This window comes from Eleutherodactylus coqui, chromosome 6 (assembly GCF_035609145.1).
Source record: "Eleutherodactylus coqui strain aEleCoq1 chromosome 6, aEleCoq1.hap1, whole genome shotgun sequence".
NCBI lineage: Eukaryota > Metazoa > Chordata > Amphibia > Anura > Eleutherodactylidae > Eleutherodactylus > Eleutherodactylus coqui.
The window spans coordinates 18,218,035-18,231,844 of NC_089842.1; the positions used below are offsets into that span (position 1 = coordinate 18,218,035).

The following is a 13,810-nucleotide window of genomic DNA, read 5'->3' on the forward strand; positions in this document are numbered from 1 at the left end:
AAACATCGCATGTGTAAAGGAACCCATAGGCTTCACATACATGCGATTTGTAGCATTGTAGCAGCGCAACTTTGTCGCCCGTGTGAAGGAAGCCTAAATCTCATGCGTTTTTTTTCCCCATAACCCCCTTCCCCAGAAAAAAAATAAAAGCTTTTAAATATATTATATTTACCCCAAATTGGTTCTTATGAAATCTGGAACTTGTCCCACAAACTACAAGGTGTCCTACAGCTACTCTGATGAAAAAATATAAAAGTTATGACCACTGAAACACATTTAGACTGGCTGTTCACGGGCGACTTGTCATTGCGAGATCCGCAGCGATAAATCGCAGGCGGAGCTTGCATGACACGCTTTTCATAGGAAAACTATGGAAAGTGCAGGCCAACGAGCGGAGAATCTTGCGTGATTCAAATTGCGGCATGCCACGATTCTCTGCAGTGAGCCCATCATTTAGATAGGCTCATCGTGGAGACCTTGTAGTGCTCCACCCTCCTCACCCGTGGCAGAATAGCGCTAGCGATACTTTGTTACGGCCATGGACCATCAGCCTTAAGCTCCCGGTCCATGGGTGTTGCGGTATCCTGCGGCAGGAGCCCGCAGACGGATCTCCGCGGTCAGCCAATCTGAGACATATGGACAGGGGGGCTGCGCTTTCCATAGCAACGCTATGAAAAGCGTGCACTGCGTTCCCCGCGGCCGGATTATCGCTGCGGGGAACGCAATCCAAAAACGCCCGTGGACAGGCCGCCTTACTGTCTCTCAAAGCTAAAAGATATGTTACTGAGGGGTTAAAAATGCACTTGAGGTAACTGAGTTCTGCGCCAAATATATTTACACAAAATCTACAATAAAAAAGTGACATTTTCAGGAGGGTTTTTCTAATTTTAATGTGACTGTTAGGGGTTAACAGAAAAATCACTATTAGAACATGGGCTGTTTTTTTCCTGACAGCAGAAGACGGACGCGCTGAGCGGCGGCCGCGGCGATTCTGTCGCCTCATTCTCCCCCGTTTGTTTTGAAATAATAAAACGCAACTCCAACTTCAAGGATGATTCCAATGATGAGAGCCATGATATTCAGAGTGAAGGCTGTGCTGGAGCTGCGGGCCGCCGCCTCCGAGTTGCGAGCGTCATTGTTGCTTCTCGTCTGCAAAAGATACAAGTGAGATATAATCATATAATGTATAAGGGGCGGGGCGAATCATAACAGACCTGAGCTAGAACCCAATGCCCCAATACTCCCAGTGCTTCTAGCACTCCGATGCCCCCAGTATTCCCAGTACTCACAATGCTCCCAGTGCTCCAAGTATTCCCAATGCCCCAGTACTCCCAATGCCCCAGTACTCCCAGTGCCCCCAGTATTCCCAGTACTCACAATGCTCCCAGTGCTCTTGGTACTTCGATGCTCCCAGTGCCCCCAGTGCTCCCAGTATAGATACATCTGTTCATCCTTTGCTACAATAATTCCCGTCCAATCACAGCTTCAGGAACATTCAAAGGATATTCCCTCTGCACATTATTTAGGGGTCTGGTCACCCTTCCAATTATCCTGGATCCAGCTGTACAGTCTGCTCTGAGGTCCGATTGATTTAGGGGTTCTGGTCACCCAGCAGCTTTCTTCTCTCCTTTCTGCACAGCGGCACCCATTCCATGAGGCGACCAGCAGGACCTCAGAGGGGCAGCGAGTTGCCTTCCAGCTGGCATTTATGTTTTACCAGCCACATTAATGGCCAATAAAAAATAATTATCAGCTGTAAACCTGCTGGGCAGCAACCCCACAGGCAGTGCACTCACTGTGTGTTCCCGATTTTCTCTACATTTATACTCCTACTGAGGGCCACTATGGGGGGTGCTATTAATATTGTGACCACTATGAGGGCTAGTACTACTACTAGGGCCACTAATGGGGTCACTATTACTACTGGGGCCACTAATGGGGTCACTATTACTACTGGGGTCATTATGGGGGTCACTATTACTACTGGGGCCACTAATGGGGTCATGATTACTACTAGGGATACTATGGGGTCACTATTACTACTGAGGCCATTAACAGGGTTACTGTTATTATTTGGGCACTATTCTTCTGTCATTTCAGACAAATCTTAATGGTTCAGATATGTGTTCTGTATGTTGTGTATTGGCACTTTTAATGACGTTAAAATGAGTGATTCTCTTGGTGCGGCTGGAGAGGGTGAGGTGCCATTTCACCCTTTACCTCAGGCAGCATAATGGCTTGAGGCACCCACTGCCAGGGGCGTAACTATAGAGGGTGCAGGGGATGCGGTTGCACCCGGGCCCAGGAGTTTTAGGGGCCCATAAGGCCTCTCTTCTCCATGTAGGGAACCCAGTACTATGAGTAAAGCATTATAGTTGGGGGCCCTGTTACAAGTTTTGCATCGGGGCCCGGGAGCTTCAAGTTACGCCTCTGCCCATGGCTCTATCTGGGTATGGGTCATTCTCACTATACTTTTCGCATTCTATCGCTTGGTGTTATTTGTATAGTATAACACTTCAGGGCATAGAATTAAGGAAGGAGCATAAATATATACAGAGGAACAAGCCTAAGCCACTATATATTAATCACAATATATGGACATTACAGACTTTTATTGTATTACTCACTTTATTTTTAGTCTAAATGTTTGGACTTGTGAAGGTGTCTTTAACCCCTTCCCTCCCTTACATCTTATGGATGGCAGGAGCTCAGAGGCTGAGTCTGTGCCATCTGTAGCGGTAATAGGCTGTGATTGACAGCTGGACTCCCACGGCAACAGCAGGGTTCACTGAGAATACCAATCCCCGCTGTTAACCCCTAATATGCTGCAATCAATGTTGATTGTGGCATGCGAAGTGTTCACAGAGGGAGGATGGTCCATGTAATCATGGAGGCCCGGTGGGTTGTTATGGTAACTGGACACCAGACAATGGCATTCTGCACTCCATGGCCTATGATTGCTATTACTGGTGGTAATACATTACAGTGCAGAAGTACTGCAATGTCTTACAGTAATACTAGCTTCACAGATTCAAATCCCATACAGGACTATAAAAAGTGTAAAAAAATTTTTTTACAGCACACGCTGTTAAAAAGAAAAATCTAAAAGAATGGAACCAAAATTCTTTTTTTTGTTCATTTTACCTCCCAAAAAATGCATTAAAAGTGATCAAAAAAGCTATATGTACCCCAAAATGGTACCAATAAAAACTACAGGTCGTCATGCAAAAAACAAGCCCTTATACAGCCATGTTGATGGAAAAATAAAAAAAGTTATAGCTTTTGAAAGGTGGAGATGAAAATCCCACAAAAATCATTGCATTCTTAAGTCCAAAATGGGCTGCTTCACTAAGGGGTTAAATGCGTGTGGCTAGATTGGATTCACTGTAGAGAACCTGATTAAATTGTGTTTTTTTCAAAATGTTTGAAGACATATAGATGACCGAGAGTTAATCACCTTTACATAAACTATAGAAATTGTTCAGTATGGTATTGTAATCAACCACTGCAATTTATACGTAAAAAAGTAATATAGAAATACTTAAAGCTACAATAGGAGATGAGGCCTGGAGTTAGACACACTTTAGATAAAACTAGTGGTCTAATCCTATGATATAGGAGCCCCAAAGAGTACATTATTTCTTCCAGTACTCTAAGGAAGACTAAAGCCCCACATTCAGACTCAATAGAAGTCCAAAAACCTCCTATAAATCCCTGCCTAAAACTTTAGAAATAGCCTCAAAATTAATGAAGCCTGAATACTCTGATGTGAGTAGAAGGCAAAAGATGCAGAAAAAAGAGAGGTCTATTCTAGAGATGAAGATCTAATAGAGAATAATAACCCTATTCAGATGCTAGGAGCGGAGCCCCTTAGAAAGGTAGAGATTAGAGATGAGCGAACGTACTCGTCCGAGCTTGATACTCGTTCGAGTATTAGCGTGTTCGAGATGCTCGTTACTCGTAACGAGTACCACGCGATGTTCGGGTTACTTTCACTTTCATCTCTGAGACGTTAGCGCGCTTTTCTGGCCAATTGAAAGACAGGGAAGGCATTACAACTTCCCCCTGCGACGTTCAAGCCCTATACCACCCCCCTGCTGTGAGTGGCTGGGGAGATCAGATGTCACCCGAGTATAAAAATCGGCCCCTCCCGCGGCTCGCCACAGATGCATTCTGACATAGAGGAGGGAAAGTGGTATCTTGGTGGAGTTGCTATAGGGAGAGTGTTAGGAGTATTTTAGGCATCAAGTACCTCAACGGTCCTTCTTAGGGCCACATCTAACAGTGTGCAGTGCTGTGGAGGCTGCTTTGTGCAGTGTTGCACATTTTTTTTTTGGTATATCGGCCGTGCAGAGCATTGCGCCCTGCAGTAATACTCCAGGGACAGAAGTGCGGAGGCAGGGACAGAAGACATATTCATTGAATAAAGGCAGTGGGCCTTTTCTAAAAAATATTGGGCAAAAAATCTATTTGGCCTGCCTGTGACTGTGCTCAGTGTTCTGGGTCTGTCTGTGCTGGGTGTAGTAGTTCTACAAAATCATACGCAGCCAGCTAAGTGTTACAGCAGGCTTGCGCCAAATTATTTCCTGGCGTTCCGTAAGCAAAGTCAGCCTCCAACCACAGGCCAATAAGCGGCACATTTAATTACAGCGTTCTGTTTCTGCATTACTAGTAATACAGCATGCTGAGGGGTAGGCCTAGAGGACGTGGACGCGGGCGAGGACGCGGAGGCCCAAGTCAGGGTGTGGGCACAGGTCGAGCCAGTGCGGTGGCCAGGGGTAGAGGCAGGGCCAGACCGAATAATCCACCAACTGTTTCCCAAAGCGCCCCCTCGCGCCATGCCACCCTGCACAGGTCAAGGTGCTCAACGGTGTGGCAGTTTTTCACAGAGATGCCTGACGACCGACAAACAGTGGTGTGCAACCTTTGTCGCGCCAAGATCAGCTGGGGAGGCACCACCACCAGCATGCGCAGGCATATAACGGCCAAGCACCCCACAAGGTGGGACGAAGGCCGTTCACCGCCTCCGGTTTGCACCACTGCCTCTCCCCCTGTGCCCCAACCTGCCACTCAGATCCAACCCCCCTCTCAGGGCACAGGCACTACCGTCTCCTGGCCTGCACCCACACCCTCACCTCCGCTGTCCTCGGCCCCATCCAGCAATGTCTCTCAGCGCAGCGTCCAGACGTCGCTAGCGCCACTGTTTGAGCGCGAGTGCAAGTACGCCGCCACGCACCCGCACGCTCAAGCGTTAAACGTGCACATTGCCAAATTGATCAGCCTACAGATGCTGCCGTATAGGCTTGTGGAAACGGAGGCTTTCAAAAGCATGATGGCGGCGGCGGCCCCGCGCTACTCGGTTCCCAGTTGCCACTACTTTTCCCGATGTGCCGTTCCAGCCCTGCACGACCACGTCTCCCGCAACATTGTACGTGCCCTCACCAACGCGGTTACTGCCAAGGTCAACTTAACTACAGACACGTGGACAAGCACAGCCAGGCAGGGCCACTATATCTCCCTGACGGCACATTGGGTGAATTTAGTGGAGGCTGGGACCGAGTCAGAGCCTGGGACCGCTCATGTCCTACCCACCCCCCGAATTGCGTGCCCCAGCTCGGTGGTGGTATCTGCGGCGGTGTATGCTTCCTCCACTAAACCACCCTCCTCCCCCTCCTCCTCCTACACAACCTCTGTCTCGCAATCAAGATGTGTCAGCAGCAGCACGTCGCCAGCAGTCGGTGTCGCGCGGCGTGGCAGCACAGCGGTGGGCAAGCGTCAGCAGGCCGTGCTGAAGCTACTCAGCTTAGGAGATAAGAGGCACACGGCCCATGAACTGCTGCAGGGTCTGACAGAGCAGATCGACCGCTGGCTTGCGCCGCTGAGCCTCCAACCGGGCATGGTCGTGTGTGACAACGGCCGTAACCTGGTGGCGGCTCTGCAGCACGGCAGCCTCACGCACGTGCCATGCCTGGCCCATGTCTTTAATTTGGTGGTTCAGCGCTTTCTGAAAAGCTACCCACACTTGTCATACCTGCTCGGAAAGGTGCGCCAGCTCTGCGCACATTTCCGCAAGTCCCACACGCACGCTGCCACCCTGCGGACCCTGCAACATCGGTTTCATCTGCCAGTGCACCGACTGCTGTGCGACGTGCCCACACAGTGGAACTCTACGCTCCACATGTTGGCCAGGCTCTATGAGCAGCGTAGAGCTATTGCGAATACCAACTCCAACATGGGCGGCGTAGTGGGAGTCAGCCTCCTCAATTATTTACAGAAGAGTGGGCCTGGTTGGCAGCCATCTGCCAGGTCCTTGGAAACTTTGAGGAGTCTACCCAGATGCTGAGCGGGGATGCTGCAATCATTAGCGTCACCATTCCTCTGCTATGCCTCTTGAGAAGTTCCCTGCAAAGCATAAAGGCAGACGCTTTGCAATCGGAAACGGAGGCGGGGGAAGACAGTATGTCGCTGGATAGTCAGAGCACCCTCATGTCTATATCTCAGCGCGTTGAGGAGGAGGGGGAGGAGCATGAGGAGGAGGGGAAAGAGACAGCTTGGCCCACTGCTGAGGGGACAGATGCTGCTTGCCTGTCATCCTTTCAGCGTGTATGGCCAGAGGAGGAGGGGGAGGAGCATGAGGAGGAGGGGGAAGAGACAGCTTGGCCCACTGCTGTGGGTACAGATGCAGCTTGCCTGTCATCCTTTCAGCGTGTATGGCCAGAGGAGGAGGAGGAGGAGGAGGAGGAGGAGGATCCTGAAAGTGATCTTCCGAGTGAGGACAGCCATGTGTTGCGTACAGGTACCCTGGCACACATGGCTGACTTCATGTTAGGATGCCTTTCTCGTGACCCTCGCGTTACACGCATTCTGGCCACTACGGATTACTGGGTGTACACACTGCTCGACCCACTGTATAAGGAGAGCCTTTCCACTCTCATTCCCGAAGAGGAAAGGGGTTCGAGAATGATGCTATACCACAGGGCGCTGGTGGACAAACTGATGGTAAACTTCCCATCCGACAGTGCTAGTGGCCGAAGGCGCATTTCCGCGGCCCAGGTAGCAGGGGCGGCGCAGAGATCAGGCAGCATGTACAGCGCAGGCAGGGGAACATTATCCAAGGCCTTTGCCAGCTTTATGGCTCCCCAGCAAGACTGTGTCACCGGTCCCCAGTCAAGGCTGAGTTGGCGGGAGCACTGTAAAAGAATGGTGAGGGAGTACGTAGCCGATCGCACGACCGTCCTCGGTGACGCCTCTGCCCCCTACAACTACTGGGTGTCGAAGCTGGACACGAGGCCTGAACTTGCGCTGTATGCCCTGGAGGTGCTTGCTTGTCCTGCGGCTAGCGTCCTGTCAGAGAGGGTGTTTAGTGCGGCTGGGGGAATCATCACGGATAAGCGTACCCACCTGTCAACCGACAGTGCCGACAGGCTTGCACTCATCAAGATGAACAAAGCCTGGATTTCCCCAGACTTCTCTTCTCCACCAGCGGACAGCAGCGATACCTAAGCAATACGTAGGCTGCACCGCGGATGGAAGCATCGTTCTCTATCCCCATCAAAAACGGGGACCTTTTTGCTTCATCTATCTGTGTATAATATTCCTCCTCCTCCGCCTGCTCCTCCTCATGAAACCTCACATAATCACGCCGAACGGGCAATTTTTCTTAGGCCCACAAGGCTCAGTCATATAATTTTTCTAAACAATTTTTATACGTTTCTATGCTTATTAAAGCGTTGAAACTTTCACCTGAACCAATTTTTATTTTAACTGGGCTGCCTCCAGGCCTAGTTACCAATTAAGCCACATTAACCAAAGCGATTAATGGGTTTCAGCTGCCCTCTTGGTTGGGCATGGGCAATTTTTCTCAGGTACATTAGTACTGTTGGTACACCAATTTTTGGGGGCCCTCGCCTACAGTGTAATCCAATTAATTTTTAGCCCACCTGCATTACTGCTGACGTAACATCAGCTGTGTTGGGCACTGCAATGGGATATATTTATGTACCGCCGGTGGGTTCCAGGGAGCCACCCATGCTGTGGGTCCACAGGGAGTTGTAAATGCATCTGTCCACTTCTAAAGAACCCCAGTCTGACTGGGGCATGCAGTGTGGGCCGAAGCCCACCTGCATTAAACATGACATTATTACCTCAGCTGTGATGGGCTATGCAATGGGATATATTAATGTACCGCCGATGGCTTCCTGGCACCCACCCATGCTGTGGGTCCACAGGGAGTTGTAAATGCATCTGTCCACTTCTAAAGAACCCCAGTCTGACTGGGGCATGCAGTGTGGGTCGAAGCCCACCTGCATTTAATCTGACGTTAGCTCTGCTGTCCAGGGTACTGCAATGGGATACATTTATGTACAGCTGGTGGGTTCCAGGGAGCCACCCATGCTGTGGGTGCACACGGAATTCCTATTGCGGAGTTGGGGATTCCCAGTGGTACCTGCCTGTGACTATTTATAAAAAAACGCTGTCTGACTGGGGCATGCAGACACCTTGACAGAATGAATAGTGTGTGGCACATAGGTTCCCCATTGCTATGCCCACGTGTGCAGCTCCAGATGGAGGTGGCACAGGATTGGATTTCTCACTGCTTCTGTACAGCATTGTGGACTATCGCCCCGCCCCTTTGAAAGAGGGTCGCTGCCTAGCCGTGCCAACCCTCTGCAGTGTGTGCCTGCGGTTCCTCCTCATGGCAGACGCACTTATAAATAGACATGAGGGTGGCGTGGCATGAGGGCAGCTGAAGGCTGCGCAGGGACACATTGGTGTGCGCTGTGGACACTGGGTCGTGCGGGGTGGGGGGGGGGAGTTGTTTAGCATGTAACCCAGGAGAAGTGGCAGCGGAGTGTCATGCAGGCAGTGATTGTGCTTTGTTGGAGGTAGTGTGGTGGTTAGCTAAGGTATGCATTGCTAATGAGGGCTTTTCAGAAGTAAAAGTTTTTGGGAGGGGGGGCCCCACTCTTGCCGCTATTGTGGCTTAATAGTGGGACCTGTGAACTTGAGATGCAGCCCAACATGTAGCCCCTCGCCTGCCCTATCCGTTTCTGTGTCGTTCCCATCACTTTCTTGAATTTCCCAGATTTTCACAAATGAAAACCTTAGCGAGCACTGGCGAAATACAAAAATTTGATGAAAAGTTCATCTCGAGTAACGAGCACCCGAGCATTTTGGTGCTCGCTCATCTCTAGTAGAGATATAAGATGTAGCAGTATCTCTAGTCCTGATGGTGGACTAGAGATGATTCACGCTCCTAGCATCTGAATAGGGTTATTATTATTCTCTATTAGATCTTCATCTCTAGAATAGACCTCTCTTTTTTCTGCATCTTTTGCCTTCTACTCACATCAGAGTATTCAGGCTTCATTAATTTTGAGGCTATTTCTAAAGTTCTAGGCAGGGATTTATAGGAGGTTTTTGGACTTCTATTGAGTCTGAATGTGGGGCTTTAGTCTTCCTTAGAGTACTGGAAGAATTAATGTACTCTTTGGGGCTCCTATATCATAGGATTAGACCACTAGTTTTATCTAAAGTCTGTCTAACTCCAGGCCTCATCTCCTATTGTAGCTTTAAAGGGGTTGTCTCGCGCTGAAACGGGTTTTTTTTTTTTCCATAAGCCCCCCCGTTCGGCGCAGGACAAACCCAAGGGATGGGTTAAAAAAAAAAAAAATATATATATATTACTTACCCGAATCCCCACTCTGCGACGACTTCTTTCTTCCTTCTCCAAGATGGCCGCCGGGATCTTCACCCACGATGCACCGCGGGTCTTCTCCCATGGTGCACCGTGGGCTCTGTGCGGTCCATTGCCGATTCCAGCCTCCTGATTGGCTGGAATCGGCACACGTGACGGAGCGGAGCTACGATGACAACGCGGGACCAGCTCTCCGGCACGAGCGGCCCCATTCACCAGGCAGGAGACCGCACAGCGCAAGCGCGTCTAAAAACGCCAGAAGACAGCGAATTTAGACGGAGCCATGGCGACGGGGACGTCAGCAACGGAGCAGGTAAGTGAATAACTTCTGTATGGCTCATAATTAATGCACAATGTACATTACAAAGTGCATTAATATGGCCATACAGAAGTGTATGACCCCACTTGCTGCCGTGAGACAACCCCTTTAAGTATTTCTATAGGGAATAGCAGTATCCTATTGCTAGTTCATATTTTTGGGGTTAGTGCGACGAACAATTTTCAGCTTGACTTTGAGAAAAACAAAACGTACATTTTTATAGTACTACTTAGATCAGAGTGGTATCTAGTACTTACCGTTAGATCAGAGGGGTATCTAGTACTTACCGTACAAAGAATTGGTTCCTGATGAGTCATACAATTGACAGAAACGCGTTGAACCTGAATTTCTAAAACACGAAACTTACAAATAGACTCTTTCTAACCCTTAGAAGTCTGCAAGCTGGCATTTCTAAACTGCCAGCATTTCCCTAGTGATATCTTGATCTGGTTTATTGATAATCAAGTTGCCTGCACATCCATAGAGGCACATAACCAGCAATTTATATCCTGCTTTATGTTGTTATGTCTTTCTCGTCATTTATGTCTATGGGGCACTATATTTTAATTATTTAAATAAAAGTTAATTTTTAAGGGATCATTCCAGTGAATATAGGGTATGGTGCTGTATATTATCAGCTTGGTTCTGGTACACTATTTAGTCACTGAGCTGTTCTGGTGTGGGTACCCTGCTATCTTGCTGCTTTCTGCACAAGCATAATACAGAGGCAGACGAGGTGAAAGGGGGCAAAAAAAAGTCTACACAGTGAGCCATCAAACCTAAGGCTGGCATTGTGCTTCAATATCTTTTTGACCCCTGTAGGTTGGCTATCATTGTACTGAGACTTCTGGGGGCAAACAACCAGAGGGTTCCCTATGGCATCAACCAATTCACTGTAAAAAAGGGTTTAAGTGTGAAGACCAGTGAGATCTTGAAGCTGCCCTCAGGAGTCGCCCAAAGCCAAATCAGTCAGTGACAGAGTGGGTCCATGTCTGCTTCACATGAGCTTATATGCACGTGTTTTTGCACATCCAATACGCAGGGAATAGAACCCACTGAATTCAATGGGGGTCATTCACATTTCCTTTTTCTATCTTGTGTTTGAAAAAAACGCAGCATGCTCTACTTTTGCGCACCAAAGATCCCCATAAAAGTCTATCTGTGCAAATATGTGTATGTGCAATACGCAACGGGATGCACGAAATACTGCGAAATTCAGCTGGAGGAAAAAGAATACCACTGGAACTAATTAAGTTACATAGCCACTTAAATCAGGGCGTGGTTGTGACTAGAGATGAGGGAGCATACTCGCTAAGGACAAATACTCGAGCGAGAATCGTCCTTTTTGAGTACCTACCTGCTTGTCAGAAAAGATTCGCGTGCCAGCAGGGGTGAGCAGTGGGTTGCGGGAGTGAGCAGGTGGGAGGCGGGGGGGAAGATCCCCCCCCCCCCCCCGTCCCGCTGTCCCCCGATCCCGAATCTTTTTTGACGAGCAGGCAGGTACTCGAAAAGGACGATACTCGTATTGTCCCTTAACGAGTATGCTCGTTCATCTCTAGTTGTGACCCGTGCACAAATAACCTTGGCCTGTGGGTTCAAAAAGTACAGTAAGATACACCAATACACATGCAAATAAAACATTGTTTTTAGCACAAATATGTGCTGCCGAGTCGTACACAATTGTGCTTATGCCCGTGTGAAGCCGCCCTTAGTGCAGTAAAAAGTTAAAAAGTTGTGAAATTCTACATATCTGGCAACATAAAATGCAATGTGGGAGAAAAGCTAGAACCAAAAATGTTACAATTCAGCCTGTAATTTTGTTTAAGGTTTTACTTTCACATGGCCACAATTTTTTGCTATTGATCGCCCAAATTTTTCCCTTTTTATACATCTCTTCAGCGATTGCCCAACTCCCATACGCACCTTGCAAGAAAAGACAATGGCAGCAACTCCAAGGGGCCAAAAGCAGCACAGAGTGTTCATGATGGACCAACAGAGGTAATCGTTGTACGTGCGTTGGGTTGAGGCTACCTGCCCGTACGGCACCATCACAGAGGTCGTTGTTGGTTGGCAGATAAGGGTCTCTTGAACGGAGCTGTTTGGTCCCGGTGAGTAGTAAGAAGGGTACGAAGCTGGCTGCATGATCGGGGGTCCTGCAGAGTATGCGGTGGGCTGCATGATCGGGGGTCCTGCAGAGTATGCGGTGGGCTGCATGATCGGGGGTCCTGCAAAGTAAGCGGTGGGCTGCATGACTGGAGGTCCTGAGGTGAATGAGGTGGGCTGCATGACTGGAGGTCCTGAGGTGAATGAGGTGGGCTGCATGACTGGAGGTCCTGAGGTGAATGAGGTGGGCTGCATGACTAGGGGTCCTGAGGTGTATTCAGGTGGTTGGTTCCCTAGTTTTCTGGAGTCCATCTCCTGCATTGTGGTCTGTGGCACTGAGCTGCTTGGCAGAGATTATAAGAGACATAGAGCAAACTTTCTCTTCCCCTAACCAGCACCAAGCCCCCCCCCGCCCTTCCTCATTGCAGAATCCGCCTCTACTAAAGATCTCACCAATGTATCACCCTACAAACACACAGCCCAGTCCCCCTGAAACTACCAGTACATTTAACTGTTTATATTCCAATTACTACTGCAGGGTTTACTACAGCAGCTACATAAAGTATTAGTAAGCGGATAGATGTGGGGGAAGGGAATCGACAACTTCTTAAATCACATTTCTGGATTACGAAAGTGGTTGTCATAAGAATGAGATGAATATAGCGGTCATGAGAGGATCCGAGTGTCTGGAGCAAGAAATACACTCATTATCAAAACCAATCCCTCCCCTAAAAGTTGTCAGAGTGGAATGAAACTTTCTGTATGTGATTGTAACGTTGCTATAAGTAAGTGATTACAATATCAGAGCAAAGCATCATTTTTCGTGGAGAACCGACCCCTTGTAGGGAGGCTTTAGTACCCTGTTGTACCGCCTCTAGCTTGGATACAAGATGGGATACGGGTGGGCATTGAGGCGTACGGGTTTTGTATGGTATCCTGCAGCATGTCGCTCCACATTAAAGTTCTGCGGAATAAGTTGGCGCTATACAAATAAAGATTATAAATTATTATTATTATTTGCTGTAACTGAGCCTCTCGATCGTGCAAACACCTAGGCTGTATAAATTGGCATCCCAGATGGTCCCATACATGTTTTATTGGAGCTAAATCTGTTGACCAGGCAGGCCATGGAAGTGTGACAATGTTGTGGGGGCTTCCTGTGACGCCTTTGTGTGTGCGGCCGAGCATTATCCTGCTGGAAGCCGCCATGAGAGGAACACATGTGGCTGCAGGATGTCCTGAACATATCGCTGAGCTGTCATTGTTCGTCGTACCACTAATAGGGGGGACCGACTGTCATATATGATGGCCCCCTTCAGATCATCACGCAGTCCAGTTTCATCATTCACAACACCACTGCAAAGAGAGGCGACGGTGGGTGGGTGTTAAAGACAATACATGTAACGGGCGCTATGAGACCGAATGTTCTTCAGCCAAGCACCTGAAAATGGTTCCTGCAGACATAAGGGCCTGTAACGATGGTGCCACATACGTCTAGTTTGCGAACAACAAAACAGCTTGTGCTTGTTAAGCGATCAGACAATCCTCCTTACTGGTGATCTGTAGGGGGCGCCCTGAGCTCGGTCACCTTACGTGTCCTCATGTATCCACTGCTTCCAACACCCCCTAACAGTCTGGTCCGACGCTCCTCTCTACTGGTGGTCTGTCGGGGGTCCTGAGCCCGGTCACCT

General features: G+C 48.9%; 1 protein-coding gene across 1 annotated transcript; it reads right to left on the reverse strand.

Moving 5' to 3' along the window:
* Positions 1–880: 880 nt before the first annotated feature.
* On the reverse strand, positions 881–12,462 carry LOC136571999 (uncharacterized). The gene is made up of 2 exons (XM_066572624.1): positions 11,940–12,462; positions 881–1,149 (listed from the first exon to the last, which is right to left on the reverse strand). Exons 1-2 carry the CDS (start codon positions 12,438–12,440, stop codon positions 1,000–1,002), a joined length of 651 nt encoding a protein of 216 aa, XP_066428721.1. The 5' UTR covers positions 12,441–12,462; the 3' UTR covers positions 881–999.
* Between the last annotated feature and the right edge of the window lie 1,348 nt (positions 12,463–13,810).